The following is a 24,870-nucleotide window of genomic DNA, read 5'->3' on the forward strand; positions in this document are numbered from 1 at the left end:
AGTAATTCACATAAAATAGATATGTATAAACACAAGTATCTATGCCCCTGTATAATTAAAAAGCTTTGTTCTGGTAGGCAAAAAAAAATTTACACATTAAAATTCAATAGACACTTTTTCTTGAGTTATTCTTGAATATTTTACTTTTTGGTTACAACTTTATAACTGGTGTATAGAATATAATTCATAGTTCATATGTATTAAATTGGCTAACTTCTTATTTATAATAATTTGCATGCTGTTGAATTTTCTAAATGAAAAAAAAAATCACATAAAAATGAGTCTTCAAGAAGGTCCTATGATTGAAAGGGTTAAGCTGCCATTTGGAATGTGGGCATGGTATATCAAGAGTGCTTGGGTGTAAGTCCTGCCTGTATTTTCAATACAGCTTCCTACTAATGTGCACCCTGGATTGCAGCCAGTGGCCACTCAAATGAATAAGCCTCTATCATCAACATGGGAGATCTGGATGGAGTTCCTGGGTCCTGGCTTCAGACTGGCCCAGCCCTTAGAGTTCTGGGGAAACGAACCAAGAGGTGAACGATATGCTTCTTTTCTCTCTACCCCTCACACTTTCATTCTGTTTTTCTGCTAAATTTTTTTAAAAATTAACAATGAATTTATTTTATCTGAAGACTCAGCTCATTTACATATTTGGCTTTGTTTTACTGCAAACAATAGAAACTCTCCAAAAAAGTACTGAATTTAAGCAGATTGGGCACATCCTTCTGTTACTTCGAACTGTTAAAGTTTCAAAAATCAGTAAAGAACATGTGTTCTAATTTCTATAAAACTTCAGACAGCCCTCTCCCATAAACTTCTGTTCAAACTGCAATGTGAACTGCAACTTTCTTAAGACCATTATCATGTTACAACAGATGAGCACTGAGGTTAATTTTCCAAACTCACAATAATTCTAACATTTTTGTAAATTCCCTTCATATTCAGAAGAGCATGTTCTACCCCTGTTGTCCTTGATGATTGGCCAAATACTTTTAATAGATTTTTGCATCACCACTTCTCCAAATTTTCTTACTTATTCTGCTTTATTATCATTTTTCTTTTACTTGTGCTATCTTTGTGACCCACCATGGGGAAAGCTTCTATAAAAAGGAAGCAGATAAGCAAACAAAAGACACAAGCTAGAAGTCTAAGCTAGAAGTCTTTTAGAGGTCTCCACCGTCGTTTGGCTGATTCTTCTTCACTCCTACGTGTAATATTGGTTTTCTCTCAGAGAAAGCAGTCTTCCGGATAGGTTTCCTGTATGGCTTACAAATGAGTGTCCTTGGTGACACACAAATAAATCACAGTATGAAGCAACACAAAGCATTTGATAACACTCTACAAAGAGTTCTCTTTTTCAGATTATGAATTCTGACCTGATTGTTTCTTTTAATTAATATTATAGCAAAGTAAAGCATTATAAAGTATTACTATTTTATAAAATATTACCATAATTTTATAAGATATTACCACTTAGAAAATCTGGAAACTACAAAGAATTTCTAATTATTTCTACTTAGGTGTACTATTATAATTGTATCTAAATAAAAATATTTAACTAAAAAACCTTTTATGCTCTTTTCTCTTGATGTCTATTAAATAAATTTGAAATGTTTTCTATAGTGCACAAATAGTATAATTTTTAAATTTTTTTCATAATATGATTCCATAGGCACAGGGATTTCCCCTTCTACCACCACCCCTACCTAAACTGATTCCACAAGATATAACAAGTCTAAAGATCCAGAATTGAGTCCTACACCACCAGCTGTGTTGCTGGATATAGAGTATGCTTCAGATTGCGTGAATAGATAAGCTCTAGTACTTTTCTAGTATACAAATGAATCCCAGGATTATTAGCAACTGAAAAATTAAAGACAGGATTGCTGCTGCAGTTGTGATGAATTTTCTAGAAGTTACCACTTCTTGATCCTACCATATTTTACCAGTTAACAGAATGCAAGGGATGGGAACCTGCCATAATTCAGTCAAAAGGAAAAATAGACCTTTATATGTGAAGAACAGTCAAGATCACTTTTTCTTAAAATTGCAGGTGAAGCCATGGTAAAAAAAATTGGTAGGGGACTAGCATTCCTAGAATTTGTTTCTAATAAAAGTCAACCTAAGACATACCAGAAATATATTCAGTATTCATGCATGTAGAATGTTGCCATATTGTGCCTTATTTATCTGGTGAATAAATAAAACTGGATTATTTCACAGATCATTGAACTTGAGCGTATAGTAGTACTATTGCCAGAAACCAGATTAATCAGTATCACCTACCAATGGTACAGCTGAAAAGTAAAATGTTAGGGCAAAAGATCAAACAAAAGAAAAATACTTCACCAAAAGTAACAGTAATTTTCTCAAAACAAATGCAGAAGACTCAAGTGGGTTTTTAATATTTGCTGAATGTTTTAGTTTTTAAATAGGAGAAATCTGACATAGGAACCATCAAAGGATAGGTGACTAAAGGCCTTTTCTTAAAAACAAACATGTATTTATTTCAAAATCACAATTATGGATAGAAGGGGAAACAGAAAGAAACAGGTCATATATATACTGGTACATTCCCAGTTGGCTACAACATCCAGGAATAAATCAGGCCAAGAGTTGTATCTGTGTCTTTCACATGGGTGACAGCGGCCCAACCACATGGGCCATCCTACTGTGGTGTTCCGCAGATTACCAGCATGAAACTCGACTGGAAATGCCACAGCCAGGACATGAGCCAGTGCCCACATGGGATGCTGGCATCACAAGCAGTGACACCACTTGCTGCATTGTGGCACTAGCCCATTTACGTCCTTGTTGGAATATACGCTAGTTTAAATATGGTAAAATATTTGAAAGTTAATCTAAAATAATTTTAAATGTATACTCTGTATTTTTAAATAAATTCTTGATACTTCACTTATCAACTTTACAGACTACATCATCAATAAATGTTACCTATGGTTATCACAACAATTCTTACTAAAATAGTCTCAGTTAATAGCATTATGAGTAATGCAAAGGCTCTTGTACAACCAGGGGTAAGTTATATACTGTTCAGCTTCTACTTTAAAATGGACATGCAATAAATATTTTATTCAAAATGCTTGGGGATGATATGATTCAGATTTTAGAACTTTGGGAAATTTCTAATACACATACAGATTAAACCAACTGAATTCTGTATCCCCAAAATCCAAAATGCATTAAAATCTAAAACACTCTGAGTATCAAATAATGCTCAAAAGGTTTCAGATTTTAGAGTATTTTGGATTCCAAATTTTCACATTAGGTTACAGGGATGTCCAAGCTGGATAAACCATCTACATCTTAGAGGATTGCTCTACTGTTTAGATTGATTAACATATATTAAATATCACTAAGCAATGCCTGGCACCTTGAAAACATGCAGGGTCATTTGCTATGAAATCTCAGAAAGTGCTCTCTGACAGAATTGAAATGAAAACAACATAATAATGAACACATTTCCTTCAGGTGCTCAATAGTCACACGTGTCCAATGTCTCTTATATATTGGTCACTGAAGAGGTACTGTTTGAATCTCTCCAGGTGTACATACAAGCTCAAAATCTTACCAGTGACCAAACAGTGTGGATTACTGACACATTTTCCTTTTTTTAAATAACCATGCAAAACAATTTTGATTCTCTCCCCCCCACTCAAAAAAGCAGAAAAAGGAATAGGAGGTGAAGAAGGAAAATAAAGGTTTTTACATTCTAATAAAGAAAGCATCATCATTATTATTGATCATTTAATGCCATAAATTTTCCCTTTAGTCTGCTCCAATATTTCACTGTTCCAAAGTAATGTCAAGACACTTTGCCTATTCCAGCAAAGTAGTCTCAGTATTCAAGAATGAAAAGCCTGATCTGGGAAGTAAAGAGAGAGAATATAGATTCTGACAAAACTAAAGGTAATTTTTAACAGCTTCATTGGGAGTCCATCTTTGATTTGGAAGCACAGATGTACACTGCCTTGTATCTTCACAACTGGATACAATAGTCCCAATTACACAGAGAATATACATCCCAGGGAATCGGTGGGGGTGGGGGGTCTGGGAAGGGGATAAAGGAAATCTCAGAGCCTATGGAACTGTATCATAAAACAATAAATATTAAAAGGAGAAAAACTAAAGCTAGTTTTTAACTTACATGGGTAAATGATGAATATGAATATGAAATACACTGAAAAAATGTTTCTGCTATTAATCTGCATTGTTAAACACATGTATATGCATTCATGGGCACACACAAGTGTCAATATCAGGACAAAGATGACTATCAAGATAGTAAAGGGCCTGGGATCTTGGCGGTGGGTGGTAATCAGAAGAACAGCATAAAGTAACTCAGGTTAGGTAATTTAGAAACTCCATTATGAAGAGCTCTGCGGACAATGGCATGATATTCAATGAGTTTCTAATCACTATGGCACTGAATCTCAAAAACATGAGTGAAAAAATGGGGCCTTGAATATCTACCCAAACAGTTTCCTCCTGGTTCTCCTGCTGATCTCATCTCTTTGTTGATCCCGAACATCTGACCAAACTCTGGCATGATGTACCCTCAGGGCTTTCTCCTCACACTTCTCTATAGACTTCACTGTCAGAGACTGAGTGATTTCATCCAATCATAAGCCTTAAATGCTCCCCACATGCTGACAACTTCTGAATTTACATTTCCATCCCCAGCTGTTTCTTTAACTCTAAGCTCACACATCCAGCTGCTCCCTCCATTAGGTTACTTAAATATCCAAGAGGCAACTGAATAAATCCAAAATTTAACTGCTTCACTATTTCCACCTCCATTTCAACAAATGGCATACACCAGCTGCATTATTTTTATTTGTAGCAATCATCACCAGCAGATATGATTGGTTTACTGTTCATTTCTGCCCAGCACAATGAATATACGTTACATATAGGCAAGTATTTCTGTCACAATATGTAAGAACCAAAGAAACTTTTTTTTAAAGTTAGTATTTACACTAAAGGGAAGGTGTAGATGTTCAGGAAAGATACACAGAATGAAGTCAGTCAGAAAACACACAACCAAACATGACAAGACATGGATCAAGATGTTAGAGGTAGAGACAACAACCCAAGCAAAAGTATCAAGTCTGCAACAAACTCGTGGTGACACCTTCGGAGGACAACAAAGAAAACCCCAAGAGCCAGAAAATAGGGATAGAAGAAGCACAGTGTTGAAGCAGAAGGAGGGGGTCTGAGTAAAAGGGAATGTCATGTCCAAAGAGCCAAACAGTAAAGCAGCTGTTACCAGGACGTCTCAGAGACCACACCTGAGTACTGCATGCAACTCCAGGGAGGTTGCCTGCTATGTTAGCATTAGTTCGAATCAATTTTGAAGAACCTGAAATAGAAGAGTAACTTGTGTATAGCTGTCTATTCTGACCAGAAGGAAAAAAGAACTATTTCTTTGGCAGCATGGACACTGAAGAAACACTACTACAGTTCATACAGTTCAGAAGCTCTCCTGTGATGGTAGTCCTGAGTTGGCCCATAAGGAGACCCAATCTATGACACCATCTAATCAAACTTATCCACACATAATGGCAGGTTTATATCTACATCTTGGAAGATGTTATATCATGGAAAATACCCCCACTTCCACCCAGAGGGCTAGTGCTGTGAAACAGTGAAGTAATGTTGTCTGCAACACTGATATCCCATATGGATACGAGGAGATGTTTAGGCTGCTCCAATTCTGATCCAGCTCCATTTCAAACAACATGGAAAAGAAGTAGGAGAGAAGGCCCGGCAGCGTGGCCTAGTGGCTAAAGTCCTCGCCTTGAACATACCAGGATCCCATATGGGCACTGGTTCTGGTCCTGGTGGCTCCGCTTCCCATCCAGCTCCCTGCTTGTGGCCTGGGAAGGCAGAGCACTGGCCATTGCGGTCACTTGGGGAGTGAATCATTGGATGGAAGATCTTCCTCTCTGTCTCTCCTACTCTCTCTGTATATCTGACTTTGTAGTAAAAATAAATAAATTTTTAAAAAGAAAAAAAAAGAAGTAGGAGCGAGCCCAAGTACTTGGGCCCCTGCCACTCACGTCAGAGACCCAGATAAAGTTGTAGGTTCCTGACTTGGCCTGGCCCAGCCCTTGACATTGCAGTCATTGACTGAACCAGTAGATGGGAGTAACCTCTGGATCCTATGTTCCTTCAATCTCTGTAACTATGCCTTTCAAATAAACAATATTCTTAAAATATGAGTTTTTTGGTAATGAGAACTATGCAACAGGATATACAGCATCCTCAAAAGTGTCTGAAATGCATTTTCCATTACTTCGAGTCACTACACTGCTGTTGTTTTTTAAAAGCATTTCTGGTTTACTGTGCAGTGGGTAAAGCTGCTATCTACAACAGTGACATTCCACAAGGACACCAGTTTGAGTCCCACTGCTCTACTTCTGATCCAGCTTCCCTGGCTGGGAAGGCAAGAGATGGCCCAGGTCGTTGGGCGGCTGCAACCAGGTAGGACAGCCAAGAGAGCAAGAAGAGCTGATAGTTTCTATCTTTGGTTTGGCCAAGCCCTTGCTCTTATGTCCATTTGGGAAGTGAACAAGCAAATGAAGACTCTGTAACTCTGCCTTTCAAATTAATTTAAACAATCTTTAAAAATCCTGCATTTACACAAGGGCAGAGTGACAAAACCAGTTAAGTCACTGCTTGCGACACAGGCATCACATATCAGAATACCAGTTTGAATCACAGCTGTTCCACTTCTAGTACAGCACACTGCTAATGTGTCTGAAATGGCAGCCAATGATTGTCCAGTTATTTGGACCACTGTGCCTCATGTGGAAGGTCCAGACGGAATTCCTGGCTCCTGGCTTCTACCCTACCCAGCCCTGACAGTTTTCGCTATTTGGGGATTGAGGCAATGGCACCCTCTCTCTCTCTCTTCCTATGTTTCTCTCTTGCTCTGCTTTTCAAATAAAATAAATAAATCTTGAAGTTAAAAAAAAAACTCTACATTTGCAGTTGGCTTTAGAACAATTTAAAAATCTTAATACTGAATAAAGTTAGAAGAAGATAAGGAAGCTTCATTTCTAAAGCCAGTTTAAATTTGGGCTCCTTTTCTGTAAATAATCACTAAATCACAAAGTTGACATATTTATCTTACTAAAAATGGTAAATCAGTGCTAATAAGAGAATTTAAACTGTTAAATACTACGTGCCCTCTTCTATCTTTATGAAAATTTAATGTTTGCTTACTGTTTCAAGGTTCTCAAAACTTGGATTAAACCACTTAATATAATATTCATGATTTATCAAAAATGATTGAGTGGCTTTTTAATTAAGTATTTTAATGTTTCCTGGTACACAAAATTTTCTATTTTCTATTTTTAAAATATAAATTTAGCAACTCTTTATGAAAATCTGTTATCAAAGTGCTGGGGTGGGAGTTCAGCCTCCACTGCATTTGCAGCTTTCTGCTAAAGTATGTACAGGGAGGCAGTAAATGATGGTGCATAAAGTTGGATCACTATGAATCATGTGGCAAAACCAGAATGAGTTCACAATTCATGGCTTTAACTTGTCCAGGCCAAGCCCCTGCAGAGAGCCAGCAAAGGGAAGACATCTAAAGTGGTCTCAATCCCCACCACTCTCTCAAAAAAAGATAAATTTTTAACAATTAATTAACATGAATAAAAGCATTCATTCACCACTCTAATGGTTAGGTTTGCATATTAAATGATTGAATCTGTCTATAACTGTTTTGGAAATTCAGTTCCTTAGGCAGCACAATAGGGATCATCAATTCACACCCAGGGCTTGAACATTCTTTATTTCCGCCCTTTTCTAAAAACACAACTAAAGTAATGAAAGCCATAATATAATTTTGCTCATGAAGCACATCATCAAAATAGCATGAGAGGCAGATACAAAGATGTATGGATCAGTAAACACTGGTGGTTCAATCTTCACCTCCAAGGCATTTGGCATTGTTCCACACTGAACCATTTTCTCTCCTTGGCCTCTGTCCTTTAATCTGCCATCACACTGGATGCGCTTGAGGTCTTGCCCATCAACCATCCAAGTATCTGAGCTTCACCCCCCAAGATCTCTCAGCCAGTACATCAACATGTTAAACTCAGCACTAGTAAGACAAGCTCCGGCAGTAAGCTCAGCACAGTTCAACTCCTTCTACAAATACAACTAGGAGACTTCTGCCTTGCTCCCCTTTGTTCCCAGTGAGCCCTCAATGTAATGACATAGTTATATCACCCTGTCTGCTTTCCAGGGTTATCAGATTATCACTATAAATACCCTAGATCCACTTTCAAAGTATATAAATCCTTGCCACTTCAATTTAGCATTCTCTCTTCCATGTCAACAACAAACTTGAATCTGAATGTCTGATTAGTACTCACTTATCTCAGTAAAGTACTAGATATTACAAGGGAAATCCATTAAAACATGTTTACGAGTTTTTGGGAAATAATGTATACAACCTCAACAGCTCACCAGTACTGAGTAGTAGTGCTTTCACACTTCTCCAAAATAACCAGTTTCTGACAATTTTAAAGCACTACGAACTTCAGTCTACAGCAGACAGCACCTCTTTCTAGTGCTAGTCTCTATTTTCTTACTCAATTTGTTGTTGCAAATTTGTATTGTCGTTGCTAGCATTCTCTTTCTTTGCTCCCACGTAAAAGCAGAGTTTTTTTCTCTGGTACTTAAGAAATTTCTTTAATAACTTCCATAGGACAGACCGTTATAGCAAGTCTCAACAAACTCAAAATAAGATACCATAACATGTATCTTTTCTGACCACAATGAAATGAAGCTGGAAATTAACAATCTAAGAAAACCTAGAAAACTGGCTGACAAATGGAGATGAGACAATATGCTTCTGAATGAAAGTGAATCACAGAAACAATCAAAAAGGAAATTCAAAAAATACCTGGAAATGAATGAAGATAACAACACAACATATCAAAACATATGTGATACAGCAAAAGCAGAGTTCAGTGGAAACCTTATAGCAATTAGTGCCTATATTAATAAATTGGAAAGGCATAAATTCATGGACCACGTGAGACTTATACCTGGTAATGCAGAGATGGCTTAAGAAATGTGAATGCATAAATGTGATACATCACATCAACAAACTGAAGAACAACCACATGACCATTTCAACAGAAGCAAAGCATTTGTTAAAGTACAACATCTTCATGATAAAACCCTTATGTAAATTATGTATACAAGGAACATTTAAAAAGGCAATAAAGCCAAACACACAGCCAGTATCATATTGAATGAGGAAAACTAGGAAGCATTTCAATTAGGATCCTGAATCAGATAAGGATGTTCACTTTCACCAATGCTGTTCAATACAGTTCTGGAAAATCAGACAGAATCATTTGGCAAGACAAAGAAATCAATGGAATACAAATTAGAAATGAGGAGTTCATCTGTTTATAGATGACATAATTGTATATACAGGGAGACCAAAACACTCCACTAAGAGACCAACTGGAACTCATAAGAGTGTTTGGTAAAGTTATAGGGTATACAATCAGCCCTCTAAAATGGGCTTTGTATCCATAGACAATAGACAATCCATAGACAATATCGTGTTTGAGAAAAGACGTGTATGATCAGTCCGAATCACAATATTTATATAAAACACCCAATAGACTGAATTAAGGAAGTGAAATTCTTACAATAAAAAATAGAATGCATTAAAGAAATAGAAGATGACATGCAAAAAAACTATAGAATCTTCCTTGCTTGTAGAGAAGAAAAATTAATATCATCAAAATGTCCATACTACCAAAAGCATTTTACAGACCCAATGCGATTCTAATCAAAATATCAAAAACATTCTTTTCATATCCAGAGAAAGATGATTCTATCTGCAAACACAAATAGCTAAAGCAACCTTCAACAGCAAAAGCAAAGCCAGAGCCATCACAATCCCAGGCTTGAGGACATATTTCAGGGCAGTTATAATCAAATCAACATGGCACAAAAATAGATATGTAGAACATTGTGACAGAATAGAAACCACATAAATTAATCTTGACAAAAGACCTGAGGTCGATCCCTCAAGAAAGGACGGTTTCTTCAACAAATTATGATGGCAGTGCTGAGTCTACATGTACAGATGTGCCAACAAGACCCTTACCTTACACCTTACACAAAAGTCAGCTTGAAATGGATCAAGTATCTATTGACCTGATGTAAACAAATTACTAGAAGAGCACATCAGGGAAATTTTAATAGAAACAGACATAGGCAAAGCCATCCTGGAAAAAAAAATACTCTGAAGAACAAGTAATTAAGGCAAAAACAAATAAATGTTACATTAAACTAAGAAATTTTGCACTGTAAAGAAAACTGTCAACAAAATGAAGAGGCAAACAACAGGATAAAACATTTGTAAGTTACATAACTGATAAAGTACTATTACCTAGGAAACAAAGAATTCAAGAAATTCAACAACAACAAAACAAACGACCCTGTTCAGAAACAGGCAGAGGACATGAATAGGAAATATTCAGAGAATGAATTACAAATGGGCAACTGACACATGAAAACATTCTCAGGTTCATTAACACTCAGGGAAACGCAAATATAAACCACAGTGAGATTCCACACATCCCAGAATGTGGCCATCATTCCAAAATCGCAATGGATTGCTTTCATCCCAAAACCCAAACAATAAATTCTGACAAGGATATTTGGGGAAAGATATCCTAATTCACTATTGGTTATAATGTGAAGAAAAAAATATTATGGAACAAACTACCAAGGTTGCATGCTTACAGCAACTCAATTCACAATCACTAAGATATATAATCAACCCCTATGTCTATCAACTGATGACAAGAAAATGTGATATACATGCAATATGGAATACTACTCAGCCATTAAAAGGAAGTGCAATCCCACCTTTTGCAACAAAATGGACACAACTGGAAGTCATTATGCTTAATGAATTAAGCCAATCCCAAAAATACAAATATTATGCTTTCTCTGACACACAGCAGCTAATACATAAAATACAACATAACACATTAAAAAAGTATAGGAATGAAATGGTCACTTTGGGATATGATTGTCATTTATACTCCAGTGGAGCTGTAATTCTCCCATCTTTACTTGTTCTATAAAATGATACTGGAGGCAAATTAAACCTTGGAATATAGAGTGGATTAAAATTACAACTTATGAAGTGATGAAGAGAGGGGATTTAGGGAGCAAAAGGTACGGGAGCAAAGGAGTGAGGGAACTGTGGTCATCTCCTGAAATTGTATTTATGGAATACACAAAACATGATCTCTTTATATTAATAATTTTTTAAAAAATAAGAAGACATCATGAGGAGCAGATATAAACTGAGCTCTGTATGAGGATACCAGGAATCTGTCATACAGATCACCCCATACCCACAGCAGCACCCAATTTCCACCCTACTTGCATATTCAAATACAACACCACCATCTACCCAGTAAAGGAAGCAGATGAACAGGAATGCAAACAATTCTCACAGGAGCCGTTTTTCCCACTAGCTACCCAAACTTTTGTCTTGATTATGTACTCTCTCTTTAAATAAGTCCTGCTTTCATGCTTACAAAGCAAAAGCAAAGTTTCCTTTGTACCATGGGAAAACTTTGTTGACTATTTTTCTTCCCACAGTCTACACATACTTTCACATATTCTTTACATTAACACATCCTCAAAACTTGTAACAGATGCCAGTTAGTTCAATATGCTCCCAAACTATCAGAATAGGATCTAAGACACAGCCTCACCAATCCAGGACTGCTTATTCTCTTACTTTCCATGATACTGTAAACTCCTAATTTTCATGTCTATTTAACAAATTCTTTCTTATTTTCAATATTAGCTCCTATTCTAGTCCCTTAGTACATATCCTTAGTAAAGTCACTGTGGAAGTGGAAGTGACGCTGTGAGCTCACAGAGCTACAGTGCCTTATTTATAAAGCACTAAATAATCTTGTAGCATAAAACTTAGGTTTCACAACTCAGATCAAAGTGAATGTGATGGGAAGAATAAGCTGGTATTTCTGCTACATTACAGATAGGAACACAAGTCATAAACAGATACCATGACAAAAAAAATTAATAGAATGGATAGAAAACTGCTTTTTATTAACTAAATGTTTTAATAGTAATAATGCTCTGATTATTTTGCATTAATTAACCTATAAATATAAAATGCTTTCCATATTTTTCCCAGCCTAGCACTATCTTCCTGGCCTTCAAATTCTAACCCCAGAGCAACCAGCATAAGGTAGTTTCCTACAAATATGAAGGCAGGTTAGTCACCTCTTCCAAAAACTGCCTTTTCTATTTGAAATGTCTTTATAAGAACACAACAGTTATCGCAATATAACTTCTTTTACCCAAAATAGAACTTCCAAATGTTTGCTAGGTTATAATGAGTTCTTAATAGTAACTTTTGAATATTTTTAATTAATAAAAGATAATTTGCATCTGTTAGACAATGAAATAAACCATGCAGCTTATTAGGAATATATGCTAACTATATTCACATATATTTTCACAGACAAATGTAATATGTAGGACATATGGCAAATCACAAAGTATTGTAGGTCTGACTAGTACAGGCAATCTACTCTTTGTTTAAGTGTGTCCTATCAAGTCAACATTCCCAAGTAGGAAACAGACTTACCAATCTTCGCCTTTCTTCTTCTACTGCAATTAGTAGCCTTGCAAATTCCTTTAGTGACTGAGCTGATTTTATTTAAAAAAAAAAAAAGAAACATCATTAATCATTTTTCATTGAAAATATTTGATGGCACAAAAACATAACAGTGAAGTCAGTTATTAATTTTTCTACATTATATTCCGTGGCTTCATGGTTGTAGGACCACAAAAAAAATAGGATCCTAAATACTAACAGCTATAGCTAGATACATATGTTTCCATGCATGCTGCAAACTGAAAGCTATTTGATATCAAATATAATACATTTTCATCAGACAGCAGGAAAATAATATATTTTAATATGTAAAAAACTCATTAAGATACATTATCAAAGTCTCCTAAATCATAACTTACAATAAAACACTGTTGCTAATCTAGAATAATTAATAAATTCAGTACTATTTAGATGTAGTTAGTAACAGCAAGTAAGGCAAGATTTTTCAATCACTTCTAGGAGCTTGGAGGTCATAGATTTTGAAAATATTCTGAACTCTGATGGTTCATCATTACTGATATATCCAAGAAATATTAGACCTATGCTATTCAATACAGTGTGGTCAGAAAACAAGAAATATCAACATCGTGGAAGCTTGTTGGAAGTACAGATTCCCATCCTGTTTTCCAGGGTGTCTATAATAATTAACATTCTCCTCAACAATAGGAATTCTCCTTTTGCCAGAGTCTCTCTCAGTTTTCAATTTCTTCCTGTATTTTTATAAAAGCCATTATAATCAGAATGAAAAGATACCTTACTCTAATTTTGATTTTCATGTCCCTAATTATTGATTTCGAGCGTTTCTTCACAACTGGTGGCATTTGTGTTCCATTTTTTGAAAAACTATTCAGATTATGTGCTACTTTTAAATTGGATTACCCTTTAAAAAGTGTTCTCTCTAGATAGATAGATAGATAGATAGATAGATAGATAAAATCCAGCTACCCCACAACCAGGTCTACATAGAAGAAAAATTAAAACATTCTATAAAAGAAGAACTGCACTTGTCGTTGCAGCATTATTCCCAATAGTCAAATGAACAGATAAAGCGAATAAGGTGTATATATGTCCAGACCGTTATCCCGTCATAAAAATTGTTGCAATCCTGTCATGTACAACAAAATAGATGGATCTATTAGTTCTTACATTATGGGAAAACAATTCAGACTCAAAGGACAAAATACTGCCTGCTCTCTCCTAAGTGGAAGAGACAGGAAACTGAACAGAGAAAGGAAGAGGGAGAAGAAGCAAGATGGAGGAGAATGGAAGAACATAGAGCAGTTCTTAGCACAGTAAGGTGACTATTTTAACAAAGCACATTTTAGAGTTTAAGAACCAGCTGAGAGGAGCTCTAAACTGGATATAGAAAAAACATACTTCAACACAATCAGAGCAATATATGACAAACCCACAGCCAGCATCATGTTCAATGAGCAAAAGCTGTAAGAAATATCTGAAACTATATGATGATGGCCCATTACTATTCAGTACAATTCAAAATGGGACAGCATTACGGAATTGGGGGGGGGGGGTATGTCACTGCATGCAATGCATCATCCCATATGCATGACAGTTTGAGTCATGTCTGCTTCAGTTCCAATCCAGCTCTGTTAATGCACCTGACAAAACAGCGAAGGATGGTCCAGTGCTGAGGCCCCTGTAATCACATAAAAAAATGAAGAAAGTCCTGGTTCATGGCTTTTCAACTGGCCCAACCCAGGCCATTGCTGCCACATGGCCAATAAAGCAGCAGTTGGAAGATCTCAATCTTTCTGTCTGTCTTGCTTTACAATTTTGCCTCTTTAATGAAAAGAAAAATATCTTAATCTGGAAGTTTTAGCCAGTGAGAAAAAGAAGTCAAAGGTACAAATGGGAAAAAGACAAAAGTCAAATTATCATTGTTTGCTATGATAGATCCTGTATACAAGTGAACCAAAAGACTCCACTAGGAGATTACTAGAACTCATAAGGGATTTTGGCAAAGTTGAAGGATACAACATACACACACACACACACACACACACACACACACACACACACACACATCAACAACCTTTATATATATAAAGAGTGTAGTAGCTGAGAAAGAACATGTAGGGTCAGTCCTATTCACTACAACTACCAAAAAAAGACATTCTGTTATAAATTTAACAAAAGAGGTGAAAGACATCAACAATAAAAATTATAAAACATTAAGGAAAGAAACAGAGGAAGAAACCATAAAATGAAAACATCTTTCACATTAATGACTTGATGGATTGGAAAAACTACTATGATCAATTAACATTATCAAAATGTGCACATTACCTAAAGAGATCTATAGATTCAAAGCAATTTCAACCAAAATACTAATACCAGATTTGGAAAATGACCCTAAAACTCATATGGAATCACAAAAGAACTGAAACAGTTGAAGCAATTCTAAACCATAAAACTGGGAGAATCACAATATCTGATTCTAAGACATAGAACAGAACTTTTATAATCGAAACATCTTGGCATTACATCAAGCTAAGACTGCTCTGCACAACAAAGAGAACACGCCCTCTAACCCAGTTCCAAATACTGTAATGGAGAACAAACCAACAAATGAAAGATCCCTCACTTCCTCCCTCTCCTTTCTCTTCCTTCACCATGTCTCTCCTCCCTTCCTCTTTGCCTCTTCCCTTTCCTTCTTCCGCTCCTCGCGCTCTCTCCACTTCCACCTCCTTATCCTTGTCTCTTTCTACCTCTTTAAATAAAATGAAAATAAATGTGTACCATTAATTAAAAGTAATATTGCTTCACAAATAAAATCAATGGTGGAGATTGGCAAGAAAGGAAATCACTACTTCTTACTAAGCATAACAAAATACGTAAATTCTAAAACTAATAGCAAGGGACCAGCAATGTGGTGTGCTGGGTAAAACCAACACTTATGATGTTGGCATCGTGCTGATGTTAGTTCAAGTCCTTACTGCTCCGCTTTCAATCTGGCTCCCTGCAATGTGCCTTGGAAAGCAGTGGAAGACGGCCCAAGTCCTGGGGCCCTCACAACCGCATGGAAACACAGAAGAATCTTCAGGCTTTTCAATGCAGTCTTGCCCAATGTTGGCTGTTGCATTCATATGGGGCAGTGAACTGAACCAGCAGATGGAAGCCTTCTCTCTTTCTACAACTCTACATTTCAAATAAATGATTTGCAGATGCTTTGTTTTCCTACTAGCCTAATGCTAAGAAATACATGGATCATACAAGCCTGTTAGTCACTGTTTTGAAATTTGGAAATGTGTGTATATACTTGATTTGAGACAGAACGGGCACAGTGGAAGCTCCCATTTGGTCAACTCAGAAAATGATGACTGGCCAAAATGTATTCCCAGACAGTATCACTTGGCTCCTGGTATCACGTCTGTGATAGCTACTGAAGTCCACAGGATTTTTCAGGGTACTAATCAACAGTAAGTTGTGTAGTTGGCTTAAATCAGTTTTTCTTTTGACTAAATAAATTCAGGTTCTCATTTTGCTATTGTTCTCTTTATATGCAAAATGACTGATGCTTTAATTGAATGGTCTTTTGGTCTGTTTTCCATACAAATTCTATTTATAGCCTTGGTAACATAATAGTCGACTATAATGGAAATGTCTAAGCAGAAAAACTTTAATATGCAAAAGCAATTGCATGTCTGGCTCCCCACAACAAAAACTACTCTCCTTCTAGCAGATTTTGGGGACTGGACCTAATTTAACAATAAATTTTGCTCCATTCTTTGGTTGAATTGTCAGGGAAAAGATGTCAAAAAATTATTCTTCCTGAATATTATTCTGCCAGTTCCTTAAAAACCATGAAATTCTTACTACAAAGGATGATATTTATTTTTCACAAATAGCCAAAAACACTACACATCCATTTTACGAATCAGTAACAGTGGCTTAGCAGCTTTAATGCCACCCTTACGTTTCTTTCTTTTCATTTGTAATATTGAAGTAATACAGTGATAGCTCATCCAAAAATAAAGCTTGTAGAAGAGATTCAGAGAAGTATACCCAGTAGATTGGATTTTAGCAGAACAGGCTGATAGAGATCTCCAGATATTACTGTGCCTTCCCCACCATCAAAGCCTACTAGAACACTTTGACATATTCCAGGCAAATGCAATACCCAACAGCTCCCCAGAGGGAAGTGGCCAGGGTCACAACTTCTTTCGCCTGGAATCAACACACCAATGCCTTAACAGACAAATAAATTGTGGAAAGTCTGTCCTAGACACACAACTACCCTACCATATGGTTTTGTATAAAGGTACCTCAAGAAGTCTGTAGGAAAAAATGAATAAATTTTAATGCAAAATATTTATAAATTGTTTTCTCATAACAATTTCAAACATAGTATAAAAAAAGATGTTTCTGCGCCAAAAGTGCATCAAAATCAACTGTATTTTTCATTCTATTTTCTATAAACTCTCTGAAATACACTTACAGAATTGCTATTCATTTTTGGTGAATGTTCAACCACTTTTTCTTTTGCTAAAACAAAATCTGAAAATATTTTTACTATATATACGTCTAGTGCTCAATTATAAGGAATTATTATATTCCATATTTTACTCAATTATCAATATTTATATAAACAACAGGTCCCTTTATTATCTTATTTTAAGGTTTAAAATTAACATCTGGATGAAACCTATGTTTTATGACAGGTGCCTAATTTAATGAGAGTTGTATTTTAAAATTCAATCCTTAAAATTTAGTGAGCTTTCAATAGATGGTTGTTAGATTACTTATTAAGTGTAAAAATACTTAGCCACAGTTTATGTGCTCTGCAAGAATAAACAAATCAACTCTTTCTCCAGGACTAATAATATATTACGAAATGAATAGGTGAGACACATTGGAAAATTCTGTCAGCTATCTTAATTCCTGCCACCTGCATAAAACTTTCCTGGCTGTTTTCATCAAAGATAATCTCTCCATTTCCTGTCCATCTGCAGCACAAGATTAATGGAGAACACTCAATACATAATTCCACACACATATTTTTAAACTTTTCAACAAATTACTGAGGTCCAGAATATATTGCTATAGTTTTTTTTTTTAATCTCTACAATAATATTTTAAAAAAACACTTTTGGAAAAAGAAATCTATCATGTTAGTGTATTTATGGTAGATTCTTAGAGTATAAACAGTCACAAAAATAGTTGAATCACACTTAGGTAGTGACAAAGTATGGAGATATGTCATTATCACTAATTCTGAAACATTCCAAAATGATTCCTATATAAGAAAACTACTTCTTAAAAATTTTCACAAGCTTAAACTCACTCTACTGCTGTTTTGTTTTATTGTACTGGAAAATATACCTTAGACAATATTTGAAAATAAGTATGACAAAGAATAAAGAAAATCGCTCCCTGTTTATTATTAACATAACCACACTATCTAAAATACTAAATCTTATACTAGTAAACATATCAATGACTGAACAAAGTAGTCTATGTATTCTACAATCACAATGAGAATTTAAAATGTCTGTTTATCTTATATCCAATCAATACTTCTATTAAAATCAGAGATTTCTATGGTAAATATTTCTCCAGAAGTTTTTACTCAAACTTAAATAGCACAAATACAATTATCTATGCAAATAATAAGGGATTTATAAATCCAGTCTTGTGTACAATTATGTCAACATTATATTAGGTCACTTTGTTAGAGAAGACCAGATACACTAGAATGCAGAATTGGGTCACCACTCAGACTTTAGACTTTGTTAAATCTCAAAGAAAATATGAAAATCTGTAAAAGTCTATAAAAAATTGAGCCAAGTTGCATGTTTAACAATTATATTTCTATATTTTATTCATCCAGATAATGCACCAAGAATCTTTATTTTTTATGTGGAAGTGAGGTATTGGCTTCATCAAGCACTTCTGTAGTATTTATCTGGAATTCCCTTCGATGAAACAGGCCAGTAAGTAAAACAACAACACCTGACAACAATATGAGCCAGAGTTGATAAACTGAATATATCCACTAAGATCTGAGTTTCTAGATCTAGATAAGACAAATAAGAGACGGGTTGACATCTAGCGAAATGGCATCCTAGATTTACACTACCAAAACAACCAATGATCTTGGGGACAACACAGCATCAGAATTTTATAGTGCAACTCTATTGAGAGTTAGAATTCTTTGAACACTTATAAGATTAAAGATAGCACATGACTGTGGTATCCAATAGACAGTTTTGACTAAGGAACATTATCTTATCCAAAAATCAAAGCAAGAAACAGAGTCAGCTTGTGGTGTGCCTGAATGGTTAAGTACCATCTATGTAAAACAGATTGGTGTTGCAGCAGCTAACTCTCCGACCAGACTTTTTTCTTTTGTATTTGGCAGCAATCAATATCCACACGGATAGGCCATCCACTCTGCCCACTCCAATAGCATTCTTTGCAACCACAAATTCTAGTTATTATTTTCAGTGAGCCACACATCACAATGAGATTTTCCATTCCACTTTTTCCTTCAAGCTCCACAGATGCTTCATCACAAAGCAAGTAAGTTGCTGTCTAAACCAGAAGAGAACAGAAAGTCACAGGCCTACTGATAATTCCTGGCTGGTCACTGTAAATATTCCTTAGTGTTCACAGGTGCTCATCTTGTTTTGTTTTGTTTTTCGTTTTGTTTAAACAAGCTTGCTTAGTTTTCAAAAAAAAAAATGTTATTAACATAAAGAGAATAGATTTCATGCATTCCACAGGTACAATTCCAAGAAGATATCATATTTCCCTCACTCCTCCCTATGAATTTCCCTCCCTCCTTTTCCTCACTTCATCAGCTTTTGCAGAGAAAATATTAATCCACTCTATAGTTACAGGCTTACTCCACCATTAGCCATAATATTCAACAAGTAAAAAAGTGAGATCTCAATGCTACAGGAATCTAAACAAGAGCTAAAATTACAAAACATGACAAAATGACAATTTTTTCCTATACCTTTTGTATGCTATATTAACTCCCATATGTTAGAAAAAAAAAAAAACATGACATTTGTCTTTTTTGAGACTGACTTATTTTACTCAGTATAAAGACTGCATCCATTTTGTTTCAGAAGACAGGGTTTCACTCTTTTTTATGGGAAGTGTACCCATTTTCTCTACCCAGTCATCAGCTGCTAGACATCTGGGTTGATTCCATCATCACAGCTATTGTGAAATGAACTGCAATAAACATGGTGACACAAAAATTCCTTCATATGCTGATTCAATTTCATTTGGGTAAATTTCAATGAATAGAATGCCTGGGTAATGCGGGTACATGTATTTTCAAATTTCTGAAGAATCTCCATATTATCTCCCATAACAATTGTACTAGTTTACATCCCCGTAAACAGTGGATTGTGATACTTTTTTTCTCACATGTTAGTCTGCATTTATTGTATTTTGATTTGGGGGTGACAGGCATTCTAACTTCACAATCCCTCGGAATTCAAGATCTTATATGAAAAAAAATGGGAATTTATTTATATTTAAGGTAACTAAGGCTGTATCCTTCTTGTGGTGAGATTTCTTTTTTTTTTTTTTAAAGTTAATTAACACGGTATTGAGTGACCAATATGTTAGAAAATGCAAGTTCTTAACCACATCCTGTAACTATTTCCTTGACATCTCAATTTTAGTATATACACAACTGGCTGCTATAAACCTTTTTAATTGACAAATACAAAAAGGACAACAAAAGGTCCATAAGATTTTTAATACAGCTGGAAAAATACTAGCACATTAATTTACTCTGTGTTTTATATATTTGGGCATGCTCAGATATACAAATGGTTAAACTGTGTTATATCTGTCCACAGTGCCCAGTATATGCTAAACAGGTTTGAGTATACCATAAAGCCTACACGAGCTACGCTTTCTCATCGAAGTTAGTATAAGCACATGTATGATGCCTGCATACACAAAAATTGCTGAGTAATGTATTTCTCAGATCATATCCCTATTACCTATGACACCTGACTTAATTTAGAGTCTTCTTTTATATCCTGCCAGTGTACAGTTACATTCAGTTTAGAAAAATAAGAGGTCAAGTTAGTGATTATTCTATTAATAATTATTTAATATTATAATGTATTTCTTAATTGTAAGAGACAATCATAGCCTATAAATGCAGAGAGGGATAAGAAAATTAAACCTTCATCAAGGTAACAGTATTCGGCACACAACTGAAGACAGCCTGGTCTCTCTCTGCCTCAGTATTTGTCCATCACAATTAACTGTGCCACACTTGGTCTCTCTAACACTCAAATGCCAATTCAGACTGTAAACAGGACACATGTTAAGAAATCCCTAATTTGGAATGTATTGGTTTATTGTGAAATAATTTTTTCATGACTTCCTGGTTCTTACTTATCCCTAAATCGTACTAATTAAACTACTAAATATTTTTAAAGATTTATTCATTTACTTAAACGCCAGGGTTACAGATTGAGAGACAGATCTGACATCAATTGGTTTGCACCCCAACTGGCCACAAACCAGAAGGCTGGAACTTCATCTGAATCTCTTATGCAAGTAACAGGGTCCAAGAATTCAAGTCATCTTTTGCTGCTTTCCTAGGCATATTAGCAGGAATCTGGATCAAAAGTAGTACAGTCAGCATTTGTACTGGTACACACATTAATTGCCAAAATCACAGGGTGAGGCTTAATCTTTTAGCCCTCACCCAGACACATTAGAGTGGAATAAAACCAGTGATCCAGGCTCTTTGGAAATTCTCAACTGCTATTCCTGGTCCCTACTTTCCCACCTGCATTTTTACACTCCATAATTCAGTAAGAACTGATCTAAGCCATACTTTCAAATGGCCTCCCAACACAGATCGTGGAACTGCCGGTTCCTGCACAGGAGAGCTGAGAATAAGGTCAACCCATTATTCAGCCTTTCATTTTGTTCTGGTCTAAACAGTACCCAGTTTGTTTTTCCTCAGCTCAAAGCATAATACTTGAGCACAATAATAAATAAGTTGTCTGCTAACCAGAGATTTTACCTACAAAGAAGCTATTACAAGTGCTCCAGTCTGTTAATTCTCACTGAGTAATTCTCAGTGATAATTTCATGACTTTAAAGTCAAATGACAGCGGAAGTATAGAATATTCTAGGCTATATACTTAATATTTTTTTCCTTAGAATACTCTCCTTTAGCTGAGAGAAGTCTGTTATTAGTATCTGCTTTAAAACTGCAAAATTACAAAGAAGTTTGGAGGTGCAGGTGTGATTGTGTATGTGTGTGTGTACATGTGAATTTACATTCACATTTACAAGGACAGTAAAAATTCTACATATTAGGTACAACTTATATGTACATAAAAATGGCAAAATTTGGCAAATAAACACATACAACTATAAAAACAGCAAATTTTTCATTTCACAGAATTCCAAAACTTGATTCTAGCTGGATTTTCCCTAAACTTCACCACACAATATTTTTAGTTCTAATGAATTTGATCTGACTTCTTTAGAATACCTTAAATTTAAGAGTTAACCAATGCAGTACCATTGTGCATAACTCTGAAAGGCACATAGTTTGTTTTCCTTCCAAGGTCATACCAACCTGTAAAATCATACTAACCTGTTAATTGTGTCTTGTGATGTTACTTTAAAAAAAACAACAAAAAACCCTCTACCCTATCTAAAGATTTATTTTTATTTTTATTGGAAAGACAAATACACAGAGAGGAGAGACAGACAGGAAGATCTTCTGTCCAATGATTCACTCCCCCAAGGGGCCACAATGGCTGGAGCTGAGCCAATCCGAAGCCAGGAGCCTGGAACCTCCTCCAGGTCCCAAAGCAGGTACAGGGTCCCAAAGCTTTGGGCCATCCTCGACTGCTTTCCCAGGCAACAAGCAGGGAGCTGGATAGGAAGCGAAGCTGCCAGGATAGAACCAGTGCCCATATGGGATCCTGGCGCGTGCAAGGCGTGGCCTTTAGCCACTATGCTTTCGCGCCAGGCCCAGTTTTTTGGTTTTAATGGTGTTTAATCTGTCACCCAAACACAAAACTTTTCTAAATTTAGCAAATACCTTTCAAAACATGTGAGCCCTAATATCTTGGAGCTCCTCTATCAAAAGGAAGCAATGTTACATATTTTTTCTTATTTAATGGGCCCACCATGAAGCAAGCTCCAGAAAAGGAGGATTAATTGCTTGAGATCTTGTCCTGATCTTGAGAGCTGGTAAATGGAGAAGCAGGCATTTAATTTTGATTGCCTGATTCCAAAGGCTATTCTCTTATAACAAACATTATTGCTGAAGTGTGAAAGAAGAGAGAGTACCAGGCTAGTACCTTGCTCCAATACAAGAGGAAAGAACAGGCTTATCAGCATGAAGGGCAAACATTCCCAGAGCTTGTTTGTGCTGAAAGGGTAATCAGGCGCCACGTATCCTGCCTTAATGGCAACAGTCAGTACTGTGCTGCTGACAAACACCTCACACTCCCCGTTTCCTTACTGCCATCAGGAACTAAGCTCTCGGCACCCCTTCACATTCCACAGCCTGGAGCACCCAGGTCATCCTCCTCCTCTGCACCCAGTTCTGCCACCACCCTAATGAAGCTTGTACATCCGCTTCCTCATCCTGCTTCTTTTCCACAACCTCTTAACCCCCAATGAGGTCTCTATGCACTTCACACACCCACAAAAACACTAAAAGTTCAAGTTATCTAACCCCTTTGATTTTGCTTTTTGGCAACTCCTTTATTCAACTCCAGTTTACTCCTAATCCTATTTCCCACAGTGGCTATCTAAAAAGAATGTTCTTCTTTCTCAAGAACCCAACCCAAAACTTCCCCTCACTCTTAACAGATGGCCTGGCCTCTTGCTTCTCAAGAAGTTCAAGATGCTCTGATCAGCTGGCTTCATTCATTCTGTAAACTTGCTTCTTCTCTCAGAAGCTAAAAACTGCACTAAACTTTGATACCCTACCCCTCCCCTGTCCCTTTTATCCCCTCCGTGTTTCAGCTATTTCCATCATCACTCCTCCCTCTTCAAAACCCATTTCTTGTTGCCATTGGTCTACAAATTAATAACAAGGGCATCATGGCCAAAAGATGTGATTTTTTCTGACACAAACACTAGCACTGTGCAAATGTCTTCAATGCAATATATCCCATGAGAAAAATCACATACAAATTAACAAATCTATAACCAATCTCTGAAGAATTCAGAGGGGAAAATGAAGCATACTGATTAAATACATGCTTGGTCATAGAACAATTACAGCTATGGATCACCTGTAATACCATTTTCCTAGGCACAGGGCCACAGCCATCTTAAAATTTATCCAATAAAATTACCTCTTTGGACTTCCATGATGTCACCATAGGTACCTCTCCAAGTATCTTAAGATAGTAAAATTTCTAATCCAAATTTTTTACTTTGAAACTACCGAACATTCATGTAATTTCCTACTTCATATCTTCCTCTGACTTATACTTTTTACCTCCTTCTTAAAGAAATCATAAGAATGTAGTTCAAACAACCTGCCCTATTTCAGCATTATCCTAAACCAGGACCCCTTCTTTAGTTTTGCTAATCTCACAGCACTATCATCATTTAAAACAAACAAACAAACAAAAACCATTTATTTACTTGAAAGAAAGTGTTAAAGAGGGGGGAAGAAAAGATATATGAATTGATAATATATCAATTGATTTTCAATTATCTGGTTCACTTTCTCAATGATTAGGAGTGGGCCAGGCCAAAGTGAGGCACTTAGAATTTCATCCAGGCCGCCCACAAGGGTGTCATTGGCCCAAACAACTGGCCCATCTTCCACTGCTTGCCCAGGCATATTAATGAAGCTGAATGCCAGTTGTTTCACAATACTGGCCCCACATTTTTGTGTTTTTATACCTAAAGAACTCAACATACTGTCCTTAGTAGTGATTATATCACCAACTAAGCACAACAGTAATCTAGAAGATTTCATTGATGCTGACATGTAGTAACCTACTCCTGAGGTTTTCCATGTTCACAAGACATTCATTAGTAGTAGAGAATTAATGAGATCAGAGTCCATCTCAAAGTGAGGTGAAGTCACGTCTTGTACATACATCATTTCAATTTGAAATGCTGACTTTTTTCCA

At 36.0% G+C, this 24,870-nt stretch overlaps 1 protein-coding gene across 2 annotated transcripts in view; it reads right to left on the minus strand.

Moving 5' to 3' along the window:
* Positions 1–24,870, minus strand: part of ARHGAP42 (Rho GTPase activating protein 42) — a 270,695-nt gene that overhangs the window by 161,778 nt on the left and 84,047 nt on the right. For both annotated transcript variants that reach the window (XM_004585001.3, XM_058663994.1), the window contains exon 3: positions 12,710–12,771. In XM_004585001.3, coding sequence (XP_004585058.2) covers positions 12,710–12,771 — 62 coding nt within the window. The remainder of the gene's footprint in view (positions 1–12,709; positions 12,772–24,870) is intronic.

This window comes from Ochotona princeps, chromosome 4, assembly GCF_030435755.1.
Source record: "Ochotona princeps isolate mOchPri1 chromosome 4, mOchPri1.hap1, whole genome shotgun sequence".
Taxonomy (NCBI): Eukaryota; Metazoa; Chordata; class Mammalia; order Lagomorpha; family Ochotonidae; genus Ochotona; species Ochotona princeps.